The following is a 13444-nucleotide window of genomic DNA, read 5'->3' as shown; positions in this document are numbered from 1 at the left end:
GCACAAGTGATTGTGAGTGTGAAGTGGCAACTTATCTATATCAAGATTAACCCCCAAATAGCGCCCTGCTGTCGCTTCAGCTTCATTCTCGACCACCGCTACTGCCGGAGCGCGTGTTCAAAAGAAACAAAGCAAGAAGAAGGTAGCTAGTCCGGACGCTTTGTCCGCTTCTGAAGCGGCTCGAGTTCTCCGTGTACGTTTACCTAACCGTGAAGCGGCGTTCTCATGGCTAATCCGTTGACAGGCTTTGGAAGTTGCCCATCCAACATCTACTTATTCTTTGACGCTCCATACCAAGTCACATAAATCAGCTCTCCCCATCCGTGGCTCTTTCACCCTTCCTCTGGATCCACGTAGAACATCAGAAACAATTCTTGTTTTCGCCGAACCATCATCTCCTTCTGCTACCCTTGCGAAAGAGGCAGGCGCAGCGTATGTCGGAGGTGATGAACTATTCGAACCCGTGTTGAGCGGTAAAATTCACCCTACGAGATGTCTTGCAACTCCGGGGATGATGCCTGCTGTAACTAGGACTCTTGCCAGATTCTTGGGTCCGAAAGGTCTCATGCCGGTCGCCAAGCGAGGTGGTGTAGCTGAAGGCGAAGAATTGGCAGAGAGAATCAGAGATGCGGCCGGCAAGATGGAGTACAGGGCAGACAAGCAGGGGACTGTCAAGGTTAATGTTGCGCGAGTAGACTTTGGGATTCCTTCGGTGGAAAACAACATCAAATCGTTTATACAGACTGTGAGAGACAACCAGGCTACTGCGAACCAAACAGACGATCCGCTTGCTGCCGCCGGAAAGAGCAAGAAGAAGAAGGGTACGTATTCTAAATTTTCTTTTCCATTTTTCAGAGACCAACCGTTACTAATTCGGACATGACAGGCTCATCCATCACCTCTGTGATCTTGGAATCAACAAATGGACCTAGTATAGAACTAAACGATGTGCTTTAGGTCATGCATCTGAATTTCTATTGAGTGATATATATTATGACTTGATCAAAAGACAAGCAGCGCTGCCAAGAGCCCGTCGGATATCTTGATAGTCCACGTCGTGGGCTGTCAGTTCGTTAGTTCGGGTTACTGCACACAGTTAAAGGAAAAAAAAGGCGCACTGTCTTCAACTTCTCCCCAACGCTCAATTTGACTGCTGACTTCAACATGGCTGGCCTGAGCCGCTTCATGTGCCGTTAAACGACCGCGACAAAGGGCGAGGGCGATCACGAATGATTTAGTAGCGTACACTGCCCGCTCAAAGGCTATCAGGGTGGTTTAGCCTGTTGTATCTAGCGATTCAAATGGAGACGCTTACCTGCAAGCTCCCATCCGTCCATTGTCTCCACCACTCTTTTCAATTTCTCCATATTGTCATCGGACTGCTTAACGGCGTCAAAACCTTGTGCCAATTGAAGTTCTACACCAAAGTCTTCTTTTAACCATTCATACAGAGGGTCCCAGTGCTTCTTTTGTAAACGGACGAGAGGAGGAGGCGCATCGTCAGGGTAGAGAATGGTGTCAGTCTCGAGATATTGCAAGAGGGCCTCGATGACGGCAGGGCGAGTGGGTCCCTCCGAGAGACCATCTATTGCTCGGGATGCCAAGGAAGTCTGGAAGATACTGAGCACGACTCTTCATAAAGAACTGCGAGCACATACCACAGGCAGAGCATGTTGCTTCAGAACCTCATCCTGATTCTCCCATTCATTAGCTATCAACGCTGCAAGTAGCCCCCTCTCCTTTGGAATTTCGAGTTTGGCCCCGAAAGGAGTTTTCAGTGCGCGATGATCAAGGGTGATGAGGTAACCATCTGAAGGAGTAGCCGAGATGTTGACTGTCTTCCAGAAACGACGGAGAGTCTGTTCTGCACCTATAGGCCAGTCAGATAGTTCATTTCAAAGTTACATATCATACGCACGGTTGGTTTGGGTGACAGGCGGTCCATCTTTAACTACTGCCCATCTGGCAAAGCTGGTCGAAAATGTTCTGGCACAAACGGCGGCTGGCCTATAAATACGAGGCACAGGCATGAGTGCCGCCAAAACCGGACGGGCAGAGATTCGGAGCGATGCCATGGCTATGGGGAAACAGGTCACGATAATAGTGACAAGGAGATATTTGAGGGTAACCAGAAATTCCACAATAATGTCCTGTTTTACTCGTATTTCGTGCAGACGTCGCGGTGGTGCAGTTCACTTGAGCCGGTGGAGGTGCGGCATTATAATTACTGATTGGTCAGAGTACGAGTAATTGTCACTTGTTTTTTACTACAATTAGCATTAGAATCTCTCAAAAAGATGATTAGCGGTAGCAATTCAAATTACATATTTTGATTACAGACTAATTACTAATTCGATCGGATGTCGGAGCCTCGCTCTCGCTATCAGTAACGACTGAACAAACAGCCAAATCAAGTTACGTAGGGCCGACTGCCATTATTGTCACACTCGATTTGGCCCACCCCCTCAGGAAACATACCATAATGCTCGATCACATATCGATATCACACCAAAGCAAGTCTCCGCCATATTCGCCTTTGGAAGCTTGCTGATTCTTTACCATAGGCGGCCTCGTCCTTTGGTCTCGTGCTTTTACTCCCGCCTTTGAAACCCTTGCCAACACACCCAATTCACCTATTAATGCGCTTGTCAAGTCCACATTCATTGAGGGCAAGGCGATGACGAATGGAGAAGAGCAAGGTTTAGAGAAGGACGGCTACAGTGTCAGATGGAGTGTAGACAATGGCTTGGGTCTTGTATTTGTCGTGCGTATCCATCCACATTACTCGCCCTTTTCCCCGCTACAGAGCTAATAAACAATGGAAGGTGGTTTTCCCTGCACTTCTTCCTCTGACATACGTTCCGGCTCTTTTGGAGCGTACCAAGGCATTATTTCTTGCCCTCTTCCAGCCCTATGTCACTTCCTTAATTGAATCTCTTTCCTCTGGAGGTGCTTCCGCAGGATCAGCTTTGAAACAGCTCAAGGAAAAGATTGTGGAAGAGAGATGGGATGAAGTGTGGGATAGGTGCTTTAGAAGCTGTGAAGGGGTACGTTGAACGCCACGCAATAAGAAGGGAGACCACTGACAGTCAGCCAGGAGAAGAAGTCACGAAGTACATTGGTAAAACAGAGAGTCTCAGATAGAACCAATCCTGCCATTTCTAGTGCCGATACTTCAGACGTTGATGTCGGATCACAATCAGCGCTTAGTGCAGAAGAGATTGCGAAGAATGTACAATCTTTGAAAGCGAAGATGAAGGGCGGGAAGAGGCGTGGTGTGCGTGATGGGTAAGTCTATATTTTTGTGGATCGCGCGCCGTGGGTTTTTATTTATTTATTAAACTGATGAATGAGTAGACTGAGCCCTTCCCCCTCCCCGTCACCGTCTCGCAAACCCCCTTCAAACGCGACTTCCAAACTTATGCGTCGCTGGGGCGACACTCCAGTGACCGCTGAGGATATGGCTGCTCTCGATTACTCCACCCCTGCTCCCGATTCGTCAGCAAATGATACGGCTCACGTAGACAAAGAGTCCCTCATTTCCTCGGAGGCGCTAGGAACAAGGAATGATACGGGAGCGTATCAAGTGGCAGACTGGGATTTCCGACGGGCACCTGCAAGTTCTCACGAGAGTCTTCCCTCTGAGGAAGAGATCATTGCACGCGGTACATCCCGTCTTTCCCTGAACCGGCCGACAGATGATGGGTCGAATCAAAGTTCTTGGACTAGCATGTTCTCAAGACTTACAGGAAGCAAGATCCTGACTCGGAATGACCTGGAGCCGGTGTTGATCGAAATGGAGAAGCATTTGATGTCCAAGAATGTGGCCAAGGATATTGCTGAAAAGTTGTGCAACAGCGTAGGCGCTGCACTGGTTGGGAAAAAGCTTGGTGGCTTGAATAGCGTCAAGTCGGAAGTTCAATCTGTTCTTTCGACCTCGCTTACCCGTGTACTCACGCCAAAGACGTCTACTGATATTCTGTTGGAAATTCAACGCAAGCGATCCTCTCACCTCGCAACCCTCAGCACTACATCCTCCCCGCTCGACTCTGGTCCCGATCCTTACACCTTGACATTTGTTGGTGTCAATGGTGTAGGTAAATCTACGAATCTGTCCAAAGTCTGCTTCTGGCTCCTTCAGAACGGGCTGAGGGTGCTAATCGCCGCCTGTGATACCTTTCGAAGTGGTGCAGTGGAACAGCTTCGAGTCCATGTGAGGAATTTGGGTGCTCTGGGGGAAGAAATGGGTCAAGGCCAGGGGAAGAGGATTGAACTGTTCGAAAGAGGGTATGGGAAGGATGCCGCCGGCATTGCCAAGGACGCTATTGCCTACGGTAAGGGTTCAATTTCAACCTAAGCAGAACACTCTTTTTTTCAGGACTGACATTAGTGAACAGCTAAAGAGCACGCATTCGATGTCGTCCTCATCGACACTGCTGGTAGAATGCAGGATAACGAACCACTCATGCGCGCATTGGCCAAACTTGTTACGGTGAACAACCCGGATAAAATTGTTTTTGTAGGCGAGGCATTGGTTGGGAACGAGGCCGTGGATCAATTGACAAAGTTTGACCGAGCGTTGAGGGATTTCTCTGGGGCCGGTGTTGGTGGGGTGGCGAGGAAAAGAGGGATTGATGGAATCATCTTGACAAAGTTTGATACTATCGTGGGTCACATTCATGTGTCTGGTTACGGCGATCAACTGATGTTCGGTTGTTGTCGCAGGACGACAAGGTCGGGGCGGCATTGTCAATGACGTACATCACTGGGCAACCCATCTTGTTTGTGGGTTGTGGCCAAACATACACCGATCTGAGGCAGTTGAGAGTCAACCATATTGTTCAGGCGCTGTTGTCATAAATCTATCGCAGGGGTATTACAAGGAATGATCATATGGAGATAGTGTACAGTGTAATGTATTTCAACAGGTATATGCGTCGTAATCTTCTGAATCGATATCACTCTTCAACTGGAGCAACAGCTCTTTGGCTTTGCAAACTTCTTCAAGCTCTGCACTGGCCATCCTCTCCACTTCGGCCCAGGCACTCTCCATCCGTTCTCTTTCCAGCTTTACGATCCTTGAGTCCAGTTCACTGCGTTGCTTCTTGGTAAGCTCAAGCTGTCTCTTTGATTCGACAAGGGATTTGCGAAGATGTGAGGATGAGGGTAGTGTGGACCTGGGTAGCTGGTGATGATGGGTGTGTCTTTTATGTTCTGTAGCTGCAACAAAAGACTCATAGTTTCTGCCGCGAGTTTCCGAACGGCGGCCATCATGTCCTTTCCTCCCATTAATGATGTGCTCCGCTCCAGCTTCATCATCATCTTCAACAAAAGTAAGCTCCAACTCTTTCAGCAGCTCATCATCATCGTTTGGATCCTGAGATAGTAGCGTCTTTTTGGGAATCTCTGGAAGCTTGGGAGTCCCCGCTAGCGAACAGGAAGCAAAAATCGGGGTAGCGGGTGCACATATTCCGTTACTGAGGCGAGCGTGGGAGGGAATGCGGGTCGGAGTAGTGGTGTCTCGGATGGACTGAGCGTGGTCAATGTTCGCTACAAGAAACGTAGTTTAGATATGCATTTGCTATAGGCAATGCATACTTACAACACCTGCTCGTTCGAGGACCTGTTACTAGCTTAGAGCTGATAAGAGAGACATGTTTGGCCTTTGACTTGTCCAGGGGAAGACCAGGCTTGAGTGGACTGTGGGCGGGCTGCGTGTGCGCTGGGCGGGGAAGACGGGAGAGGTGTGAGGGCATTGTGGCCAGGCGTAGTCGTCCGAGTGTCGATGTTTGATGTTGCGGGTGAGTCAACCAAGTCAGGCGCGTGGCTGAAGAAGGGTGGAGGCAGCGGGGCTCGCCGCTCTGCAGGGTGGGATAAGTCCGAGGTGGGAGAATTGTATCTCTGGTTGTCGTTGTATTCATTTCCCCGGACACGATGGGACTGGCAACGCCCCCCCCGCACCTCGTCGCCCTCCTCGCGAACACCCGCACCCCCGCCAATTACGCCACAGACGCCCTCGAGGAGTGGATAGCCCACAGGCGGGCAAAGGGCGACTCCCTCTTCAACATCTCACTCGCCCTCGCACATCTCGAAGACATCGTACGTACGCCTTCCCGTGGGCCACGCTCACACCCCCAGACACCCCCGCACACCGCACACCTCTTCGATAGGGCGCGCTACCTCACAAACGTCCCACAGCCTCAGGACCTCACGCCTCCCGTCGGCCCCTTCCCGCTCGCCCGCTCAGCTTCTCTCGCCACCATCCTCAACCATCTCTTGGCCACTCCTCCGCCCTCCATCCAGCATTCTCGGGAAGTCATCCTTGAATATGTCCTTGCGCGCGAATCGAAACTCAAGGAGAAAAAGCCTGGCAGAGCGGGAAAGGGCACAATGGGAAGGGAAGGGTTTGAGGATATCGCAAAGCGTATGAGTGAGCTAGAGGATTCCCTTCGGGAAAATTCTGCTTCTAGCCCACCTACATCGCCATCTCGAGACGTGTATCCCTCGCCTCGTCGGTCAACACGAGCATCACAAGGCCAGTTACTCAATGAGAACCAACAAATAGGTCTGACTCTCATTCTCTCTCTGAGAATGTCTTTGTCATACTTTGCTTTGCAAGAATTGGCCAATCAGCTGATGCTGGTAACATTGGGAGATGCAGAAAGGATGCTGATTCAACATATTAGACGGAGAGTTCCCGGAGAAGGCAGGTGGGGTGTTGGTAAAGAGCTCGAGTACGTGGAAGGGCTGGTGAGTGGATCTGGCATGAAGTCGTCAAACACGATATGCTGACCCACTGAATAGACCCTCTCCCGTCGACCGGCACTTCGTCCGGCATTCCGCTCCGCCAAAGCAAGAACACTTCTTCCTCCCAAACCTCTCTATCCCATACAGCTCCCGGCCCCTTCGAAATCGCAGTGTATCAAACAGATTCAGGCACTCGCTAAAGAAATTGAGGCTGGAGGACCTGCGGCTGGTCAGGAGTTTTTGCATGCCCATGAACCTTCAGGTATCTCTGCGCCAGTATTCAACACACCCAACTCGGAAAAGTATTTTCTCGGTAGAAGATCTGCCAACGCCAGCCCAACCGTCAAAGCGATATTTGCTCGTGAAGGCAGCCCGCAGACACCCCTTTCAAACCTTCCGCCAGCACTCGGCACACCAGCAGGTTCTCCTGCTCAAGTCTCTCAGCCGGATCCCAACATCCTTGCAAATTTCACCATGGAGCTCATATCGGAATTCATCACCCGTGAGAAGCGGGAACAGATGCTCAAGTCTAAATGGGCCAAAACAGGACGTGCTCAGGTCAGTAAGGATCTAGGAGAAATTGAGGCAGCACTATGTCTTGTCTCTAAAAACAATGCGTCGTCTATCGCACCGCTACTACTCCCGACATTTCTCTTGTTGCGTCGCACCTTTGCTCTGCCACCTTCCCCTCTTCCTCAGGCGATCACCGAACCGTACATTGACATCTTGCCTGCTCCACCCGATCCCGATGATGTACCTTTTAGAGAACCTACTGTCAGTTCAACTACAGCTGCGCTGTATGTAAACCCCAGATTGAATGATGATAAAGCATACGATGCCTTGGAAGAGTTGGCAGAGTTTGAAAAAGAAAAGGTCGACGCAGCCGGTGGGACTAGACAGCAGATGATAGACTGGGCATTTTCACAGATTGAAGCTGTTCAGAAAAGAGTGAGTTACCCGTGTTCAATTGTGTAAAAGTCATGGCTGCCTGTTAATCATGAACATTAGTTCCCTGATGGGTCCTATAAACAAGTTTTCAACCGCATGAAAGACAATCTTTTGCAGCAAAGACGTCCCGAAGAACATTATCAGTCTATTTCATTTGCAAAGTCCCCATCAATTCATCGCCGAGTCAAGTCCAACGCCTTTCCTAGCGGGCTTTCCGACTCGGAGGCTGGCAGTCCTGTGGCAGTTGATCCCCTGAAGGCTCAGCATACAAGAAGCTTGAGTATGCCTGATAGAAAGGCACCTTACGACTCGGATTCCGATTCTGAGGAGGACGTATCCCTTGTTCAGCGCTCTACTCCTGCCGATCAACCTCCTCTGACACCAGCTACATCGGTACCGTCATCCAAGCCCTTGCCTGATGTCGAGAGGTCCTTTCCTCAATTACCGCCCTTGATCGTTACCCCGATGAATATTGGAGACCGAAGATCTTCGGCAGCGTCCGCTAGTGCAGCGCCTAGTTCTGGCGGTGGTGGTGGTGGTGGTGGTTGGTGGGATGTTGTATCTGCAGTCGCCAAGGAAGACAGTAGCAGCAATACAGCGCCGTGGGATACTACTCCTGAGAAACGTTCTAATGAACCGACGAGCCACGTGAGCCAGCTCTCGACAGATAGTCGCAGGGACGGCTTGGCCCTCAATATCAATGATCCAGCGAGAAACATTGCGGCCCCTTTGCCGCCCGGAGCGGAACCAGCCCAAGCGCTTGATTTCACAAGGCCAATGATGAGTCTCGACTTGAATTCTCCGGTTTCGCAGGCGAAGCCACCATTTTCAGCGCCCGTCTCTCCCCAAAGAGAAGCCCAGTATCTTCCTGGTCAAACTGTACGCCTTGTTGAAACTACTGGGTTAGGTTTTGCACCGTCGTCGCCTCCTTACGGGTATACTCAGCGACAAGATGAAGACGGAATATTACCTCCACCGCCCCCATTGAGGTTTGATCAGTCTCGTGGTGGTCACACATTGGGGAGCAGTACTACACCGTCTGCCCATTCTTCTTCTCTTACCGCCGAACCTACGCCCACATCTACAGCTTTGAACCATTCCGCATTATCATCCGGCCCTTCGTACCCCGCTCCGTCAAACGCATCTCCTACAGTCGCGCAGGGCCCGGCACCGCATCCTGCGGGACCTTTTGTTTCATCTTCTACTACTACCAAGTCAAAACTGGGCTCATTCGGCCGTTCCATGTCACTTGTGCGTCGAAAAAGTAAAAAAGAAAAAGAAAAAGAAAAGGACGGGGAGAAGGAGGGGAAAGATAAGAACAAGAAGGAGAGAGTTTTGAATGATCCTGGCAAGTGGAATAGAGATCTGGTGGCTAACATTATGGGGCCTCCCGCGCGATAGCAATCGCCAAGCCGGATGCGGCCATTGTTTATCGAGTCCTTGACCATAATCTGTTCGGTTTCTTTTCACCAATCAAATCTCATCTGTACCAATCATATTGAACTGTGTCTTTGCATATCTTGGCAAGGCACAGCCCCCATCTCGTTGTAATGGATAACTTTTTTGTTTTGCTTGCATTTCTACTAGTGAATCTCCCCTTTTCTTGCTACACTTACATACAAGATATACTCGTCCTTGTTTTTCTGCCAAGCCAAAGCGCACGTGTGATAACCAATCAATCCGGTAGCATTTGTGTCCTGTAATAAGATATAGCAGGCAAGAATATGAAAGCACTATTTGGAAGTCTTCTGGGAGACGCAAAAAAAGAAAAAGAAAAAACCATTGTCCGTTTTACGAAACACTCAAACTGGTACTGAGTCACCGGAGAGGCAAACTCATAGAAAACACGACTGAAAAAAAAGACCATTTTCCGTCCTATATAAAACATTCAACTCTTAACGAGTCATCAGAAAAGAGGCAAACTCAAAAGAGTTAAAAAATGAAAGAAAAAAAAGAACAACTCGGAAAGCTAAAGACTAGATACACTTGTTGAACCCCTTACACCCATTTGCCAACGTCTCTCTTTTTGTTCTTGCTGGCACTACCCAGCCCCATACTCTCCGCAGCGTTGTGGTACCTATCAGCGTCTTCCACTTCTTCTTCTTTTTCTTCTTCTTGTTCGTGATAAAGAGCATACGGGTCTTGAGAGTACATGCCACTCTTGGTTTGCGCCTTTTTCTCGATATATGGGTCCTCGGAATAGCTACTCTTTGCTCCATGGTACAGGCCGCTGTCTAACACTGCAGCTTGAGAGTCGGCAAACGTGTCTTCTTCATCTGGTGAACCGAGAGCGACACCCCATTCGCCTGAAGGCGCGTTGGCACGCGACGAGTCAGCAGCGGTGGGATAGAGCCCTTCGGACTCGGTATTGAATGGATTAGATGTTTCGTCTGCAGAGATTCGACTGAGGGGATCAGTAGTCGCAGCCAGCGCTTCGCGCTCTTGTTGAGCCTTGATGGCAAGCGGAGACGGTTTGGATGGTTTGTGGCGGAACATGCGGTTCATGGACGCGTTGGCTGCGGCGCTCTCAGCCACGGCCATGCGAGCGGTCGCGCGAGAGTTTTTCGAGTTTTTCGAGCTTTTCTTGCTGGGCGAAGAAGAAGGAGAAGGAGAAGACGGAGTAGATGATTTTTTCTCATCCGAGGAAGAACGGCGGGGAGGGGGAATATTGCCGCTGGGTTTACGACCACCACCAGTGCTGCTACTGTTGCTGCTGCTGCGGCTGCTAGTGGGCGAGGTTGGCGAGGTGGCAGGTGGAGTGGTATTCTGGGTGAGAGGGATAGTAGACTCTGAAGAGTAGTCGCGGGATAATGGAGGAGCAGATCCTTGGGCATAAGCAGGCGGACTGTAATAGCCTTGCTGGGGGGATGGGGAGGCCTGTTGTCCGTACTGAACCTGCTCAATGCCCGGCTGGGTCTGCCACGCGGCATAGCCTTGTTGGGAGGGCGCGTAGCCGTATCCATTAGTTTGCGGAGGCGGGTAGTACGGCTGTGCGGTTGAAAGAGGTGGTAGGATGGGGTTAAATGCCTTTTCACCGGTAGGCGACTTTTGGCTTTGACCGGGGTGCGTTGTTGGCTTGTCCTTTTCAGCAGCATGACGTTTATTTTTCCTTCTCTGGGCAGCCTCCCATCTCTCCTGTTAACCGCCCAGTCAGCTTTGCGTGGGCGTTGATTTGGTGAGAAGAAAGCTCAAGACTTACGCGTTTGACGCGTTTGCTCCTCTTGGACCACCACCACCAGAATCCGAATACAGCGATCGCTACTGCCATACCACCTACAAGGGCGGGAATAGCGATGGCAACAGGAAATGAGGAGCCGCTAGATGAGTTGGCGGGTGTGGTGGAAGAAGTGTCCGTGTCATTTGCGACGACGGAGACTGTCACGTATGACTGGCGTTTGTGGAGGGGTAATGTGTGTCGGTTGGGAGCAGGGGTGGGGCGCGGAGGGTGTGCCATTGTTGCAGAGAGGAGGGTGTGGGATGTGGCTGGCTGGGGATGAAGTAGGGGTGGCGAGGAAAAGGTTATGAAGAAAGGACGCGCATTCAGCGGGAATAAAGGATAATAATGTAGACGAAGAATGGACGACGCGAAATGACGGGGAACGCGGCGGAAAAGGACAACCAAAGAGGCGAGAAACGCCAAGTCTTCTTTGTGGCTCACGTTGTTCTCACAAGATCTATAGCATATCGCTGCATCAAAATAAATATGTATATATCCAAACCCTAATGGCAACCCAACAACATCCATCAATTTAATAAAAATGAATATGACAGGATGTATCTATTCACCGATAAGCCGTATTTTTCTGCGACACTCAAGTCAGCAAAACGCGCAGTCTCCGTCATCGGCGACACTTACACATAACAATACGGGGCTCAGTGATAGAGGTAGAGATCTACAACGTCCGCTAGTTTAGTACCAACACAGCAGCTTGGACGAGCTTTCCCACTTACACTCTTGTGGGGCAACACTGAAGCACCATTGACATAGAGCTCGTCCTTTATCGTCACATCGTCACCCAACACTGTAATGTTCTCCACTCTTGTCCATCGCCCCACCGTGCTGTTCCACCCGACAATGGAGTTGGCAATCCAGGAGTGGTCTCGCACGGTAGCGTTGGACATGATCACACATCGCTGGAGACGGACACCAGGCCCAATCTTCGCGTCGGGACCAATAACGACATTGGGGCCGATGACGGCTGTGGGGTCGATTTCCGCAGACTATCGAACAATGTTAGAGCCTCCACGGTACTTTGTAAAGCACGACTCACAGGGTCAACCATCACATTACCACCATACACCCACTTGTTTTGAGAGGGATCAGTCAACAAGGGAGAATGTTGAGAAGTGAGGTGGGAAAGGTAAAGGCAGGTACCGGCAAGGAAGTCTTTTGGTTGACCGACATCCATCCAGAACCCTTGAAGATCAAAGGAGTGCAGTTGTTGGTCGGCGGCGATGGCGGGGAAGATTTCTTTTTCGATAGAAGTGGGACGGAGCTGGAAAAGGCGTGAGCTTGGATGTTACCCTTTGCCATGGGACAGACTCACCTCAATCCTGTCCAAAACGCTGGGGTTGAATATGTAGATACCAGCGTTGATCCTGTTACCAACGAATTCAACGGGCTTCTCGACGAATCGATCAATCACAGTGGAGTTGGGCTTCGTGACCACGACACCATAGGCAGAAGGCTCGGCGACCTTGGTGACCATGATGGAACCTTCGCACTTGTGGGCAATGTGGAAGTCTCTGCGCAAATAGTCAGACGAGTGGCGAGAGATGGAGGTACTGCACAAGCCTTACCGGAAAGCCTCAAAGGGATAGACACAGGTGACATCAGAGTTCAAAACAAAGAACGGAGAGTCGTCCTTGCCCAAGATTTCGCGAGCAAGAGCAAGGGGACCCGCTTTGGTACACATCAGTCTGCGCGTCACTGTTATCGTTATTCACGCACCAGTGCCGAGAGGTTCGGTTTCGACGCTGAAGTGGATGTTGATGCCAAACTCCTCCTCAGTCTTTTTGAGTACAGAGACCATGACCTCTGGTCGGTAGTTGACAGCGAGGACGATGTCCTTGACACCCGCCTGTAACAAGAGTCAGGCAGTGCGACTGGGCATATGAGCTGGGCCACGCACCTTGACAAGAGCCTCGATTTGGTGCAAGCTGTGGGAAGACTGTCAGTGGCCGCATCGCGCGATGAAACGTGCCGCTTCTAGAACATCTGCACGCGCCGTGACACGTGTCACGAGAAGCAGGCTAGGCGACTCACATCATGGCCTGCGCAGGGGATGAGCATGTGGGCGCGCACGGACGAGAGGGGGACTCACCTTGTTGCAGAACTCGACGAGAGGCTTGGGCCACGAGAGCTGTGGCGGGGTGAGCGGTGAAGGGCAGCAGCGGCGGAGAACTCACGGTCAAGGGCCTAAGCCGGGTACCGAAACCACCGACGAGGATCAGAGCGTGTGGGGCGGAGCGGGTTAGCCTTCTGGAGCGGGCAGTGGGGGCGCACTTATCTTCATTGTATGGGCGAGTGGGGCAAGGCTGTGAGGAAGGAAGGAGGATGGAAGGAAGAAAAAAGAGGCTAGCCCCGAACAAGGATCAAGACTTTGAAGCGCGATGGATCGCTCAGGGATCTGGCCAGGGCGCAGCAGCAGGGCGCGCACTGGTGGGATGAACCGAAACCCAACCCAGAATTAGCTCCGTCCAGCAGGTACCGCACACAAAGGCACCATCCCACGTGTATTATCCGTGG

General features: G+C 51.0%; 7 protein-coding genes across 7 annotated transcripts in view; 3 read left to right on the top strand and 4 right to left on the bottom strand.

Moving 5' to 3' along the window:
* CNC03070 (ribosomal protein L1, putative) overlaps positions 1-982 on the top strand; it is a 1288-nt gene extending 306 nt beyond the window's left edge. Inside the window, exons 1-4 of the mRNA XM_024656752.1 lie at positions 1-12; positions 62-193; positions 245-821; positions 887-982. The exon at positions 1-12 is cut by the window's left edge and continues 306 nt beyond it. Of these exons, the coding sequence (XP_024512419.1) occupies positions 1-12; positions 62-193; positions 245-821; positions 887-957 (792 nt within the window). The 3' untranslated portion in view covers positions 958-982. The remainder of the gene's footprint in view (positions 13-61; positions 194-244; positions 822-886) is intronic.
* Positions 950-2158, bottom strand: CNC03060 (hypothetical protein). The gene is made up of 5 exons (XM_569606.2): positions 1919-2158; positions 1659-1870; positions 1316-1610; positions 1119-1262; positions 950-1062 (listed from the first exon to the last, which is right to left on the bottom strand). Exons 1-5 carry the CDS (start codon positions 2073-2075, stop codon positions 992-994), a joined length of 879 nt encoding a protein of 292 aa, XP_569606.1. The 5' UTR covers positions 2076-2158; the 3' UTR covers positions 950-991.
* Positions 2159-2294: 136 nt separating this feature from the next.
* CNC03050 (signal recognition particle binding protein, putative) lies at positions 2295-4972 on the top strand. The gene is made up of 7 exons (XM_569604.2): positions 2295-2513; positions 2565-2764; positions 2826-3047; positions 3098-3288; positions 3358-4334; positions 4398-4666; positions 4726-4972. Exons 1-7 carry the CDS (start codon positions 2483-2485, stop codon positions 4858-4860), a joined length of 2025 nt encoding a protein of 674 aa, XP_569604.1. The 5' UTR covers positions 2295-2482; the 3' UTR covers positions 4861-4972.
* On the bottom strand, positions 4851-5786 carry CNC03045 (hypothetical protein). Its single transcript, XM_024658946.1, has 2 exons — positions 5603-5786; positions 4851-5550 (listed from the first exon to the last, which is right to left on the bottom strand). Exons 1-2 carry the CDS (start codon positions 5754-5756, stop codon positions 4922-4924), a joined length of 783 nt encoding a protein of 260 aa, XP_024514283.1. The 5' UTR covers positions 5757-5786; the 3' UTR covers positions 4851-4921.
* Positions 5787-5926: 140 nt separating this feature from the next.
* CNC03040 (hypothetical protein) lies at positions 5927-9395 on the top strand. The gene is made up of 4 exons (XM_569602.2): positions 5927-6099; positions 6139-6750; positions 6805-7695; positions 7756-9395. The coding sequence occupies exons 1-4, from the start codon at positions 5935-5937 to the stop codon at positions 9094-9096; spliced, it is 3009 nt and encodes a 1002-aa protein (XP_569602.1). The 5' UTR covers positions 5927-5934; the 3' UTR covers positions 9097-9395.
* Positions 9230-11260, bottom strand: CNC03030 (hypothetical protein). Its single transcript, XM_569941.2, has 2 exons — positions 10895-11260; positions 9230-10830 (listed from the first exon to the last, which is right to left on the bottom strand). Exons 1-2 carry the CDS (start codon positions 11147-11149, stop codon positions 9694-9696), a joined length of 1392 nt encoding a protein of 463 aa, XP_569941.1. The 5' UTR covers positions 11150-11260; the 3' UTR covers positions 9230-9693.
* A 119-nt stretch (positions 11261-11379) lies between these two features.
* CNC03020 (mannose-1-phosphate guanylyltransferase, putative) lies at positions 11380-13240 on the bottom strand. The gene is made up of 12 exons (XM_569600.1): positions 13206-13240; positions 13105-13152; positions 13020-13058; positions 12962-12969; positions 12828-12855; positions 12647-12776; positions 12496-12598; positions 12243-12441; positions 11967-12191; positions 11647-11916; positions 11552-11588; positions 11380-11498 (listed from the first exon to the last, which is right to left on the bottom strand). Coding segments are annotated over exons 1-12 (1095 nt in total). The 5' UTR covers positions 13212-13240; the 3' UTR covers positions 11380-11496.
* Between the last annotated feature and the right edge of the window lie 204 nt (positions 13241-13444).

The sequence above is a fragment of the Cryptococcus neoformans genome (assembly GCF_000091045.1).
Source record: "Cryptococcus neoformans var. neoformans JEC21 chromosome 3 sequence".
Taxonomy (NCBI): Eukaryota; Fungi; Basidiomycota; class Tremellomycetes; order Tremellales; family Cryptococcaceae; genus Cryptococcus; species Cryptococcus deneoformans.
This window is presented reverse-complemented; position numbering and strand designations above follow the sequence as displayed.

Bases quoted from the DNA above. Each gene is read 5' to 3' on its own strand.
- CNC03050 (XM_569604.2), top strand. From the start codon at position 2,483: ATGCTCGATCACATATCGATATCACACCAAA. The intron at 3,048-3,097 runs GTACGTTGAACG...ACAGTCAGCCAG, and splicing joins GCTTTAGAAGCTGTGAAGGG to GAGAAGAAGTCACGAAGTAC. The intron at 3,289-3,357 runs GTAAGTCTATAT...ATGAATGAGTAG, and splicing joins AGGCGTGGTGTGCGTGATGG to ACTGAGCCCTTCCCCCTCCC.
- CNC03040 (XM_569602.2), top strand. From the start codon at position 5,935: ATGGGACTGGCAACGCCCCCCCCGCACCTCGTCGCCCTCCTCGCGAAC. The intron at 6,751-6,804 runs GTGAGTGGATCT...CCCACTGAATAG, and splicing joins TCGAGTACGTGGAAGGGCTG to ACCCTCTCCCGTCGACCGGC. The intron at 7,696-7,755 runs GTGAGTTACCCG...CATGAACATTAG, and splicing joins TTGAAGCTGTTCAGAAAAGA to TTCCCTGATGGGTCCTATAA.
- CNC03060 (XM_569606.2), bottom strand. From the start codon at position 2,075: ATGGCATCGCTCCGAATCTCTGCCCGTCCGGTTTTGGCGGCACTCATG. The intron at 1,871-1,918 runs GTGCGTATGATA...ACTGGCCTATAG, and splicing joins GCCTGTCACCCAAACCAACC to GTGCAGAACAGACTCTCCGT. The intron at 1,263-1,315 runs GTAAGCGTCTCC...CCACCCTGATAG, and splicing joins GGACGGATGGGAGCTTGCAG to CCTTTGAGCGGGCAGTGTAC.
- CNC03020 (XM_569600.1), bottom strand. The intron at 12,442-12,495 runs GTAAGGCTTGTG...CTATTTGCGCAG, and splicing joins TATCCCTTTGAGGCTTTCCG to AGACTTCCACATTGCCCACA. The intron at 11,589-11,646 runs GTAAGTGGGAAA...CGGACGTTGTAG, and splicing joins CAGTGTTGCCCCACAAGAGT to ATCTCTACCTCTATCACTGA.
- CNC03045 (XM_024658946.1), bottom strand. From the start codon at position 5,756: ATGCCCTCACACCTCTCCCGTCTTCCCCGCCCAGCGCACACGCAGCCC. The intron at 5,551-5,602 runs GTAAGTATGCAT...CGTTTCTTGTAG, and splicing joins TCCTCGAACGAGCAGGTGTT to CGAACATTGACCACGCTCAG.
- CNC03030 (XM_569941.2), bottom strand. From the start codon at position 11,149: ATGGCACACCCTCCGCGCCCCACCCCTGCTCCCAACCGACACACATTA. The intron at 10,831-10,894 runs GTAAGTCTTGAG...GGCGGTTAACAG, and splicing joins GGAGCAAACGCGTCAAACGC to GAGAGATGGGAGGCTGCCCA.